General features: G+C 39.3%; 1 protein-coding gene across 1 annotated transcript in view; it reads left to right on the forward strand.

The window, feature by feature from the left end:
- PTPRN2 (protein tyrosine phosphatase receptor type N2) overlaps window positions 1-12803 on the forward strand; it is a 634832-nt gene that overhangs the window by 539694 nt on the left and 82335 nt on the right. Inside the window, exon 14 of the mRNA XM_066200727.1 lies at window positions 9600-9794. Coding sequence (XP_066056824.1) covers window positions 9600-9794 — 195 coding nt within the window. The remainder of the gene's footprint in view (window positions 1-9599; window positions 9795-12803) is intronic.

Here is a 12803-nt window from a genome sequence, read left to right on the forward strand (position 1 = left end):
GGGAAGTCCTTTTCTTTGAATGCAAACACACGCATTAACCCCTTGGTGCTGCTGCTGGGTGTTTAGTGGAGCTGGTGCCATGGGACAGCAGAGAGGGCTGCAGCTCTCTTCTGGCCAGGGCACAACCCTGACCCAGCTGAGAGCACAACCGTACAAAGAGACATGGGAGAACCCAAGAGAAAATGTGCATTTTTGCTGTTGTTGCTGTCTTCTCCAAAACACGCAGTCTCTCTGTATCTCTGACCATCAGTACCAAGAATGAAATCCCTGTTAGGTTTTCCAATATCTCCTATGACACCAATGCCATGAAAACGTGGAAATATTGACCATTTTTTAATCCTTGAAGGCTTTTGTGATGTGTGATGGAAAGAGTGTCTGTACTCAGAGACACGAAGAAACTCGTGTATACTATTTTTTCCCATAGTTAAATAGGGTTTCTCTGTATTACTAAAGATTTGGCTCTTAATAACCTACTGTGACTTAGTAGCAACTTTGTTCTTTATTCATCTTTTTTAACGCTTGTGCACTAAATTTGCATTTGGTCTTCATAGCAGAGCTGAAGAGGGATTTAATTTTTTTTCAGTGGAGAATGGGTGAAAAGCAATGAGTTTAGTTTTCAAATCAGGAGGGGGTAATGACTGGCAATTTTGACTGTCATGATAGATGATGTTATAAATAAAATTTTGTCACTGATGACCATCTTTGGTAAGTATTTCTTTTATCCTTGCATCACCTCTGGTGTGTGGCTGCCTTCTGTGGAGAAAAAAAAGAAAGTGTTTGAGGTTTTTAGAAGTTTTTAGGACTTTCCCTCTTTCTCTGACTGCTTTTAGAAACTGTTACCGTGAATGCAGTTACACAGACTTAGGGAGAAGCAATACTAATCTTTGCAGTGGGGTAAAATAACATTTTTAGACATAAACTAGTGGCTACTTTGTTTCTCTCCAGGCTGGAAGTACACACTGAGTCCTGCTGGCTGCTGGGAATTCTTATTTCTAGCAGAAATGATCTCCCGTTTTCAGTCCTGCAGGGCAATAAAACAGTGGACTACACAGCCTTAATGTATAGCTTTCCTGAGAAACTACAGCTGTCTTGGGACTGCATTTTTCGCCTGCTTTGGGCCCCAGGCAACTATAAACGCTGGGAGTGAAAAAGGAAACATTTGTGGCAGTTATCTTTAAGAGCGCTGGCATCTGCTGGAAGCTGGTCGGGCTTTGGGTGGGTTAGACAAAGTCAAAATACATGATGCATTTATACGTGGTTCTGCATGGCCTTTCAAGTTAATTCAATTGTTGCTATGGTTTATTTGTAACCCATACTGTGCTGTGTGGCTCTTGCTGTGCTAGAGGTGAATTTTCTGTGCCAGTTCATATTAAGGAGCAGCTGTGCCCTCATGAGCATGTTTTAGAGTTAGTTAAGATGAACGAAACATGGCAAAGGTGAAGTTCATGTTCCGTGTTCTTCTTTTGTCTCTTTGGTTACTTGTTTAAGAAATCTTTCCTCTTCCAGCTTCATACTTGCCCTGTGCTCATATACCTGTAAACATTACACGCAGGCACAGCTGAAATGTGGGAAATGCAGTTAAGAAACCAGCACTGGTTGCAACCACTTTTTTTTTGTGGCAGGTAGGTCAATCTGATGAACCACCACTTCCAGAACTGCAGTTATCTGAACTGCAAGGCCAGTGGAAGTCTGACATTGTCAGGAACTGCCTGAGAAAAAAAAAAAAATAGTGTGCTTTTACACCAGTAGATCTCAGGTGACTTCAGGTACACAGTTTGTGGATATATCCTATTTGAAACAGACACTAATTTCCTTGGAGTCACCCAGGCTGTCCCTTTAAATTCGTAGGAAAGCCACCATGATGTCATCTTGCAGGGAAGACACTCTTTCAAATCAGTCTAAAGAATCATGACCTTTCTTTGTGTATCTCCTGTTGGTGAAGACCAGGGTGCTGCAGTCCTGTTTAGTCCAGCATCTGTTTCACAAAACTTTTTAGAAATAAAGGCTCTAAACTGTCACACTTCTGCAGTCCCAGTCAGTGGTGGTTTGTGTTTTTGTATAGGAAAACGTTACCCAGCCAAGTGACCTAAACATGGTCTTCATTTTTCACTGACCCTCTGGAAAACAGTATTATCTCCAAAGATACTTGTGCTTTCCTGGCGTGGATTGCAGGGCAACATTATCATTATTTCAGAGAAATATCATTAGACCTATGCTGTCATGTCTTCCTTGGCAATGTTAATCATGTAGGAGATATCTGCCTCCTTCAGGAGCTTCTGGACTATTCAGATTACTTCATCATTGATAAGTGGTTGCTGAAAGAATGAAAGTAAAAATATTTTCTCAAGCTGTATTGCATATACATCACCTTTGGTTCTGTGCAAGCAAGAAATTTTCATGTCAGCTGGACACCTGGAGGTGTGTGTAAGACCATGATGGCTTTTCATTTGATTTGGTAGGATAAGACTGTGCAAATGTTTGACTTGAAAGAGAGGGAATAAAGCAAAGAAATTAAAGAAATTTAAAAAAAAACCAGGAAAAGTAATTTTCCATTTAAAGTTAGCCATGTTTTCTTTGCCTTTCCCTTTCTTCATGGCCTCGACTTTCTTTGTATACATGAGGAAAAGGGAATCGAAATTACGTGAGTCATCACCAGGAAACACACACAGTGCTAAAATAACTGAAATTTTAAGTTTCACAGGCCACAGTCAAAATTGAGGTATTGTCAGGAGAACGATTCTCAAGCCTGTATTTGGCTGTGATGCTCTCAAAAAGAAACAGCAACCCTAGGTTTGAGATCATTTAAAAATCAAGCAAAGCAACCCCCCCACACCCTGTCCCAAGGTTCAGGGTTATTTTCACATATACAGAGTGTGGTACAAGAGGGCAGACAGTGAACTGAACTGGGCACATGAAGGCTGCATTGACAATCAAAGAAATATATTTTACTTTCTTCTTTTTTTCTTTCTTTTTTTTCATCACATACAAGTCTAGATAAAAATGAATTGTCCAGAGTATGGATGTGCAATGATATGTGAATGTTTGATGCTGTGTCTTTCAAAGTATTACTCTCAAACATTTTTCCAATATATTTCTTTATCCCTTTTCTGAAGGGACACAGATATCAGATATTGTTGCTGTTTCTGACAGGGATAGAAAATATATATGCAAATATTCCACATATGTGAACAGCTCTTTTATTCCTGGACAGAAAGTATGCTAAAATTAAGCTAAAGCTTGAAAGTATGTTTCAATAACTCTAAAATAAATGGTAATAAAGCTGTAATTATCCCCAAAGCTACAAATACAGTAAATAAGTTAAAGTTAAATTTATAACACCTGCAAGCTTATCAAGTATGCAAAGGCAAAACAAAGGCAGCCAAATGACTTTAGCTTCGCCCTGTAGTAAAACTAAGCAAATTTAGTTAGAGAATAATGGTGTTTATAGTCCTAGATTCATTTGTTTTAAAAAAAAGACCTTATTTTTTCTTTTTTAAATCTCATTGTCTTATGACTTTATCCATTTCAGAACAGTGAAATCCAGGCTGTGCATGCAGACCCCAGCTCATCCTGTGAATAATACCTCCTGAAAAGGAGAATGAGACTACTGTTAAATTAAATGTATTAAAACTCAGGGGGAAAAAAAGGCATTTTAAAGGTCTTATTCCTCCATACCTAGCATATAGATTACATATATTCTTAATCTTCATCATACATTTTATTAAAAGGTGTAGCCTTGAATCATTTAGAATTAAGTGTCAGCATTTTAATTTAAAATTTCAGCGAAATATGTTGTTTCACATATAAAATTAACACAGTGTTCTTGTGATCATGCCTGTTTAAGCAGATTTGTTTCTTGATTGATAGAATATTAGGCAGGTCAGGTTGGAAGGGCTTGATGTACACTCAGCTATCACTTTTAATAAACAGTAATTTCTTTGTTTAGTGTCTCTACATTTTCCTAATAATTATCCATGGAAAGCTTTATTCTCTCTTATATTTTGCTAATTCTAGAATAATTGTGCCACACTTGTTTTTGGGCTAACTCGAGTGATTTCCTTTTTAATTTGCTAAACAAAAAATATTCTTTAAAGCATGGAAATTATAGTCCTATTTCCTAGACTTAATTTTTGATTTTATGCAAATTTTGGGATCAGTTACAAAATAGATGATTTTCATTAATATATAGTTAGGAAATTATATTTATTTTTCTAAATAAACTGGAAAGTTGACATTTCCCTCAGATCCCAGATCTCCTGTTAGTCAGATCTGGGCTGACAGTGGCTGGGGAAGAAGAGCCGGGTTTTAGATACAAAGCTATTTTCGTTTGCTTTGGACTGAACATTTATCATACACCTGGTAGCAACTAGAATAGAATGATTCATGTGCCGTGGTCACTGGCTGGACTTGGAATACCTGAAAGTGTTGCTTAGAGGATTTTCATTAAGTTTTTGCAACATCCTCTCTGGAGGCAGAGTTGAGGTGGAATGGCTCGTCTTTAGTGACTGCAAAGCTGAGGTGAGCATTGGCCATGTCTTAACTGGGATGCTCCAGTCAGCTCTCCTGCCTGTACTGTGTCACCCTGAGGTTCTCAAATTCCATTTTTCCAAATAAAGCAAGGGGAAAGATTCAGTATTACCCATTAGCCTCAGTTACATCTGGCTTTAGTTCTACAGTTGCCTATACTCATAATGTTTACCAGGGCATATACATATATTTCTCTCTAAAACCAAAAGTTTCAGTAAACTGCATGGCTTTAATGGATTTTCCACTTTCCTTAAGTGTATTTTCCAGTAGATGACAGATGAAAGTTTCTCGGATTTCTCTTTTGCTGTCTTGCCCTTCTGTGACACCAATGGCTGCTGTGCATCACAAAGCCACGTGGCAGAAGATGCAGCTCCTGTCACTGGCTGGTGACGTGGCCTAACACTTCTGCTGGTAACAAGTCACATCTCCAAACCAGCCTGGACAGGTATCTGGGGGCTCCGTTTCTGAGCAGACTTGCTGCCTCCTTGAGAGGACAGTTTCCTACCTCTTCAGGTTCAGAAACCCACTTAACAAATCATGGTGGCAAGACTGGCTCCCGGTTTTGTCCAGGAGGTGCAGCAAGTCTCTTAATACCCTTCTTTCCATGTGGATAAGCTACACTTATGCTGCAGAGTGGTTCATTCACTAGTGGAGTGTATGAATTCAAAAATCTATTTGTTCTACCTGAGGAAATAGTTGCACTTCGTGCTTCTCCCAGTCTCTGTGTGGACAGCCAAGTATTAGGGACATTTTAGAACCTCATTATGAAGAGGATTGGGGGGGTTTCCAAGAATACTGTTTATGGTTTGTTTAAGGTTATCAATTGTGTGTCAAATAAAAAGCTCACTGCAGATGATGATAGTGCAGTACTTCAAACTCATTTAACTCAACATTATTTACAGAATATTTATCTTGGTTATGGCAGTTTTTGTCATGCAGCAATATTACTTCTCCATTATATACTGCATGTGACCACCATATAAGTTTGATAATAAATGCTGGGAAATAAAAAACAGAGTAAGTGCCTCAGTATGATAGCAATTCCCATGTGGTGGGAAATAATGTCATAAACTTCAAATTACCTTTTAAATAAATGTTTATGTCCAACCCATCCATTAGATCATAGCCTGAAGGTCAGGAGGATCGTTTCTTCATCTTTCACTGTATGCATTATGGTTGTGTTTTTAGGTGTAAATGATGTTTTTAAATGAAGAATGGATCTCAAACTATACACAAACAATAGCTAGCCATTACTGAGTCGCAGCATGGCAGAAATAGCCTCAGCCACTCTGCTAAATATAGAAATGCAGCAGTAAATTGAATTCATTCTTAGAAAATATTTTTAATGGCTGAGACAATACAGAAATGCACTTCATATCATTCTCACAGTGTGAAGCTTTGACATTTTAGTCAGGTTTGAATTCTAGTTGTGCTTTGGTAAATGGCTGATTTGCAAAATGCTTGTGAGAGTAAAGATTTTGGAGAGGAAGGCAGAGCATACCTGACCATGCAGAGAAATGCCCAGGTAACAGGTATTGTATTTATGAGGGTCTGAACCGTCTAGGGCTTTGGGCATTTGGGAAGACATGCCAGCTCAGTAAGTGCCATGGGATGGTGTGAAACACCCCACACTCTGAGACCCCACTATTCCCAATGCCTTTCTTAGGAAGGGAACATTGATGATCCATCTCAAGGCCAAATTCCACATAAAGACATTCCCTCACTTTGTGCTGGACGTCCTTTGTCCGTGTGTCCTGGTGGTACACGTGTGGCTCCCCAAAACACCCCATGCATCAAAGCTCTTGTATGTGGCAGTGTTGAACATGTTATCCGTGCTAGAAACCCAAGTGAGAGCTGGAATGGTTGGGCTAACAGAGAGGTGGCTTTGGAGAAGCAGAAGCTGTAGCTATCCTGAGGTGGCTGATGAGTGTTTGGGGATGGGGCCAGGGCTGGGCTGGCTGGGAGAGGAGGAAGGAAGAGCTATCAAGGGCTGTCAGACTGATCTGGAAATAAATTCAAACCAAAAACTTCCGTGTACAGGCAGGGGAAAACCCATTGTCATGGAGATTTAAAACTCCAATCAAGAAACTTCGTGGGTTTTTTGCTTCAGCTATGATTTGACCTTCCTGTTTATATTAAACGTTTTTAACGGCAGAGTGCAGTGACGTGGTTGCTTTGTTTGAGGTGTTTGACAGTTACAGCAGTCCTGGGAATAATTGGTTTGGTTCTATATATGTCAGGAAAGAAATATGTTAATATTTGACATCAGGTACATTTTTTTTAACAGATTTAAATTTGTTACAATTCTTAACTTCACCTTCTTCCATGAGGACCATGAACATGTTAAACTTAATTTTAAAACATTTCTTAGTAACGTATTAAATACTTCATGTCCAAAAAGATCTTTTTGGTTAGAGGTTAATCTATTCCAGAACCAGTTGTCTATAATATTGTTTCTTTTGTCATTATAATTCATGTAAAAATGGTACATTAATTTCTTAGAGATCACTTGATCTCTTTTTTGTTAGCAGAGCTCTATAATCCTTTCCACAGCAACCACTTGTAAAAGCGGAGGATTATGGCTTGAGGCAGGATATGAACAGCAGGAACAGATCAACTTAAAAACAAAGATCCTGTTTGAGTACAAATGCTATTGTTAGCACAGAGTTGGGGTGAGTCAAGTGGCAGGATGTCTATTAGAATATAATAAATTCATATCAACGCCACATGGCATGCTAGCCAGAAGATACATCCTTCTAGCAGTTATGCGATAGACCTCTTATTTTTATACCTTTACTAATTATACTTCTGCTTAGTCCAATAAACCGTTCTCTCTGGGAACGGCTGATATCTAAATATATGAGCAGCTTTTTGGTTTTCTGTAGATTTATTTTTCTGTCTAAAAAGTTTCCGCTCTGTTATACTTTTCCCAAAATCTGCTAAAAGCAGGGATTTGAAATTACACTACTGCAAGGTCATTCTGAGGTTAGTAATAGTCATTGTGGACTCTTGCTATCTTTTCTTATGAAGTGTGTGATCCTCCAGAGAAAAGGAGAAAAAGCGTTTTTTTCTTTGTTCCTGTATTTAAAAATAAGAGATACAATGACATATTTTCCCTTATTAAAAAGTCTTGTGCTTAATACTAATAGTTGAACTGACCTAACACCAATGTCTTCGACTCAGTTTAATGTATTTTTGAAATTTAATTTATTTTTCTAATATTTTTCATGTTAAGGTTAGTAGGAAACAACAAAGGTACCTAGTGACAGAATACATACCACTCTAGTGTGGAAAACCCCTACCTTTAGTAAAAATTAGAAAAACTCTTTCATGGCCTAGACAAAATTAATAAATATACTAAAATGCAGTGATGGAGTCAGGTAGCAGTTTCTCTTGGGACAGTCTGCTCTACAGTTATTCCAAAAACTGACACCATGTAGTAATCTCTGCTTCCCAAGCTTCTGTTGACTGCATTTTTGTAATAGACAGTGAAATACATCCTGTTTATAAATTATACGAGTTTCATCTCAGTGTCTCTTAATTTGTATATGCATACATATATTTATATATATGTAAGCACATACACATGCTGTAGTAAACACCATCAGATAGTAAAATTTGATGATTCTAATGGCAAATAAGACAGAAGCTTTGGGAGAAAATAATATTTGAAGGGGCCTTTAATCATTGTCATGTGGTAACAAGAGGAGTCTCAATATGATGTATCAGGGAGTTTGTTTGAATGCTTGCTGCTGCATGGATTAGGATCCCCCTTCAGTGTCCTAAAGTTTGCAACGTTAAAAAAAGCCCCAAACATAGTCTTAAGTAATATTTTGAACTCCTCTCTGAAAAGAAGATTTTATTGCTGTTGATAAATAATGGTTTTCAGATCCTCCTACTGATGGCTCTTGGGCTGCAACTAAATTATCAATGAATAAGAAAACAGAAGCCATGGCATTCCAATGGTATGAATTTTTCAGCTTGTATTATTTTGTTAGCCTGAGGCAAGAGATTGTGCTCTTTACTCATCTGTGCAGAATGAGTAATCTGAGACAAATGTGTACCCACACCGTGTGTGGAGTATGGCCACATCCTATAGACTCACCAGTCACACTGTGTGGCACAGGCAGCCAAGGACCTCTCATGGACAATAGTCATATGTTTAAAAAAAACAATCATTTTATTACAGTGTCTGAGATCTCACCACCACAGCTGATTCTAACAGCATTACAGATGACAGTGTAACTGTGGGTCTGCTCATCCTGTTAGAATCAGAATTTTATACTATCAGGAATTGGTTTTACCAGCACGATTTGCTATTACCTAACCAGAATTCTTTATATTTGCATGAATTCTATGCATGAGAGCAACTGAAAATACGTATTCCCAGTGCTGTCTATTTTGGTGTTTCAACATGACTTGCATTAGTGTGCGTGTTAGCTTGAATTTTCTTTCTTCGCCAAAGCTGCTTAAACAATACAATGACAGATTTCTGCTTTTATTCTCCGTTAATGTCATTCTTCATCCTCTCTGCCCCACATCAGGGAGGAAGTGTTGCGAGTTTGCTATTTTAATGAAGAGAAATGAGGCATCTATCAACTAGGACTTACACTGGAGAGCACATCAATTCAGCTGCCTTGAGCTTGCTGAGTTTGCATATCCAGGGCCAAGCAGTGCTCTCAATTACTCCCGTGCAACCCCATTAATTTCAGGAGGTTGTGTGGTTCAAAAGTGGCTTTGCAGAACGTGGGGGGATATTAGGGGAAGAAAAAAAATACATCTGTTAGAGGAGTCAAGCTCCAAAATACGATTTTTGGTTATCTACATGAGGATGTGCGTGCAGTCCTAATTGCACTTTTGGAAGGTTAGGGTAGTCATCATGTAGTAATTTCACTGAGCATCCCTTTGTAGCTGTGCTTAACAGAACAGACAGCCGCCCAAAAATCACTGCAGCGAGGGGGAAAACACTTCCAGCCCTGGAAACATATTGTAAATCGTATGTCTTTAGTAGACTCTATCCTGTAATTACTGTTAACTGTAGGTTGTTTCCTCCTCTCCCTCTCTCTCTGTAGGAGCTATGCCGCCAGCGCATGGCAGTGAAAACCTCTGATCGCCCGGAGCCCCTGCACTCTTCCCGAATAAACAGCGTCTCCTCCCAGTTCAGCGATGGGCCCATCCCCAGCCCCTCAGCCCGGAGCAGCACCTCGTCCTGGTGTGAGGAGCCGGCCCAGTCCAATATGGACATCTCCACCGGTCACATGATCCTGGTAAGGCACTTCTGTCTCCACGGCACGGGAAATCGCGGTGGAATTTTAGGCACCCGCTCAGCTTTTGGAAAGAGATAGCTGTGAAAGACAGGGGAGATGTCTTTTCACAGGTGGAAAATACTCCTGAGCTTCATGGGTAATCTTAACTTTGTAAAATTAAAACTAAAGGCATTTTTATTTCCATTTCTTCTTCATTGTGTCTTTGTTTTTCTTCTCTTGGGAACATTCTTTTATCTTGGACACATGAATTGTTTGCATGCATCCTTTTAAGAAAAAAAGGCCTCTGCTGTCCTCTTGTCCTATTTATTTATGTTCACCTCAGTTTGGACAACTGAAGAAAGCTGCCAAATTTCTGATCAGCTCACTGCTTTTTCTCATGTGTCTCCAATGTGTGGAGGTATCTGAGCTGAGAAGGAAACAGAGGATTAGTGATATGGAACAATTTGTTTCTGTCACCCTTAGAAAAGAAAAGGGGTCTGAATTTTGAGCCTTGCCTGGGTTTTTTTTTTTTGGGGGGGGGGGGGGGATTGGGTTTTTTTTGGTTGGTTGGTTGGTTGGTTTGGTTTTGTTTGTTTGTTTGTGGGGGTTTTTGTTTGTTTGGGGTTTTTGTTTGTTTATTGTTTTGTTTGTTTGTTTTTTGTCCTTGTATGAGTATCTTCCAAGCTGGATTTCTCATGTTTGAAGTGATCCAAATATATTCTATTGATGGAGTCTATGTTGGAAGTCTTGGGTTACTTTGGGTTACTTCCAAGCACAGCTTGGGACCAGTATCAGTGTAGGAGATGGACATAGGAAGATTTTTTTTTTTGTGTAAGAGTTAGAGTCCAGTGGCTGGGACTGGTGGAGCTTGTTTCTGTCCTGCTGGGAGAGCTGTAGAGTAATCCTCCATTTTTTGTGCCTTATTTTCATCTTTCTTTAAATATTTACTGTCTCTCTAGAGTGCATTGACATTAGCTGAGTAGAAGTTAGGTGGTGGTGAAGAGCTTGACCAAAGGTTGTGTTATTTTGCTTTATGTATTTGACTTCTGCTTTTACCTAAAGTAAGCACCCTTTCCAGTTGGTAATTGGCCATGCTTTTGGGAAGTTCTCTCCATCATGTCATACTTGTGGGTCATAATTTTAAATTTCTTTCTTTTTCTGGACTTATATTTGAAAGTACTAGCTTCTGAGGTGTTTTTCAAGTTCTTACAAGCCAGCCTCACATAACAGAGCAAGGAATGAAGGTAGGCAAAACCCAAAACCCTAATTTGGCCTTAGTCAAGTTACTGACCTCCTTCAGCCTTGATCAAGTGAGCTGTAAAACTGAGCAAAAGCAGGGCAGGATTTTAAACCAGATGCTTCCTCAGAGTATATCATCCCAAGTAAATACATCTCTGCCATCCCTCCCTCCAAAAGTAATTAATTATTATGTTAATATCTGGTAGACAAATGCAGTTTGGAGGAGTTGTTCCCATGACAGAAAACCATTTGATGCAGTTTTGACTGTTCCACTTTTGTCTAACCATAATTAAAATTCACTTGATTTCCTTTCACAGTTAAGTGAAATACTTGGGGGCTGATGGGGGGAGGATGGGGAACCCCAAACATCTCCAGTTGTCCAACCTCAAAATAAGTACAAATTCTGAGGCAAGGTTCAAAAAGTTCTGAGGCAATATTTGTCTGGAAATAAAAGCAAAAATTCCTATGTAGATGGAAATATGCATTTAACATTTGCAAACAGTTTCAACTACTTCAAATTGAGCAAAATTGTTTTCAGTGATATTATTGGGAAACAAAAAAATCGTCTCAAAATCATGCTTTAAGGAGGGAAAGTTGCATATGGGAACCACTTATTCTGGCTCTGCAAATTTCTGCAAAATTGAAAGAAAGAATTGTCTTCATATGGCAATAAATAAGCTTTAAAAAATAGATTGGTCAAGATCACTGTTACAACATTCACTGTCCATAATTCAGTCAATCCTGTTTAACCCTGGATGAACTCATACATGTGTTAACTATCTAACAGCAGATGTTGCATCTTAGATGGTGAGGGTTCAAAGAAGGGTAAAGAAATGCTGTAGTGTTTTGAGAGCGCAAGCCACCCAGAGAGAGGAAAAACAGTTAACTCGTTAAGTCTAACCTGAACAAACAAAAATCAGTGATTCAGGGGAGTCTGCCTATGTGCCGTGGCATACAGGATGGGGAAAAAATTGTTCTTAATGGACTCAGATGATACAGTTAGGAAGAAAATATGTTTTAGCATAGAAGGGATGCATTTAGCTTTGCTGTCAGGGCAAGCCTAATAGGAGGGTCAGGCAGGCAGGGGGATGTTTACTTACAGAAGCAGTTAAACCATAAATACAAGATTTGCCGAAGGCGAAGCTGGGTTAGGTTTACATGGAAGGATCAGCATCTCCCAGCTACAGCACAGAAGCAGATGATTGGGCTTGATCATGTTTAGTGTCACTGTGGGTCACAATGAAACCGGAGAGCTGACCCAGTTTATGTTCTGCTCAAAAATAAATGCGCATCTGTGTAATACCTTATTTACCTGAATTTCTCTCCTTCGGGGGATGCTGTGGCTTGTTGGACCTCAGCAACAGAAGCAGCTTGCCACAGGTTCCTCCCTTTGCCTTGCAGATACAAGTGGAGGAGAGTGAGGAGACACTTTGCAGCTTTCACACCATTCAATACAAGACATACATTTTTCAGTTCTTCTCATTTCCCTCTGCCACAATCCTCTTACCTTTTAAATTTTGTAGATATTTTCTTTGAAAAATATCTCAGTGCCCAAAAAAGCAATGAGAAATACTAGCAAGGGGCCTAGTAAGAATGGTAAATACCCTCTGCTTTGCAGGGTAAATGCACTTACAGGTCTGTAATGTGTTTGTGAGCTCCACAATGTGCAGTGAAGGGGTAGTTAGCTGAGCTAAGGCTCCTTCGTCCTTATTGCTCATCCTGCTCCTAGGGACCAGGATGTCCCTAGAGAAAATAAAACAATGGATTACTGTGTAAAGTTGCAGCAGGAGA

The sequence above is a fragment of the Chamaea fasciata genome, unplaced genomic scaffold, assembly GCF_029207755.1.
Source record: "Chamaea fasciata isolate MVZ Bird 193981 ecotype frontalis unplaced genomic scaffold, bChaFas1.0.hap1 SCAF_1, whole genome shotgun sequence".
Classification (NCBI taxonomy): domain Eukaryota; kingdom Metazoa; phylum Chordata; class Aves; order Passeriformes; family Sylviidae; genus Chamaea; species Chamaea fasciata.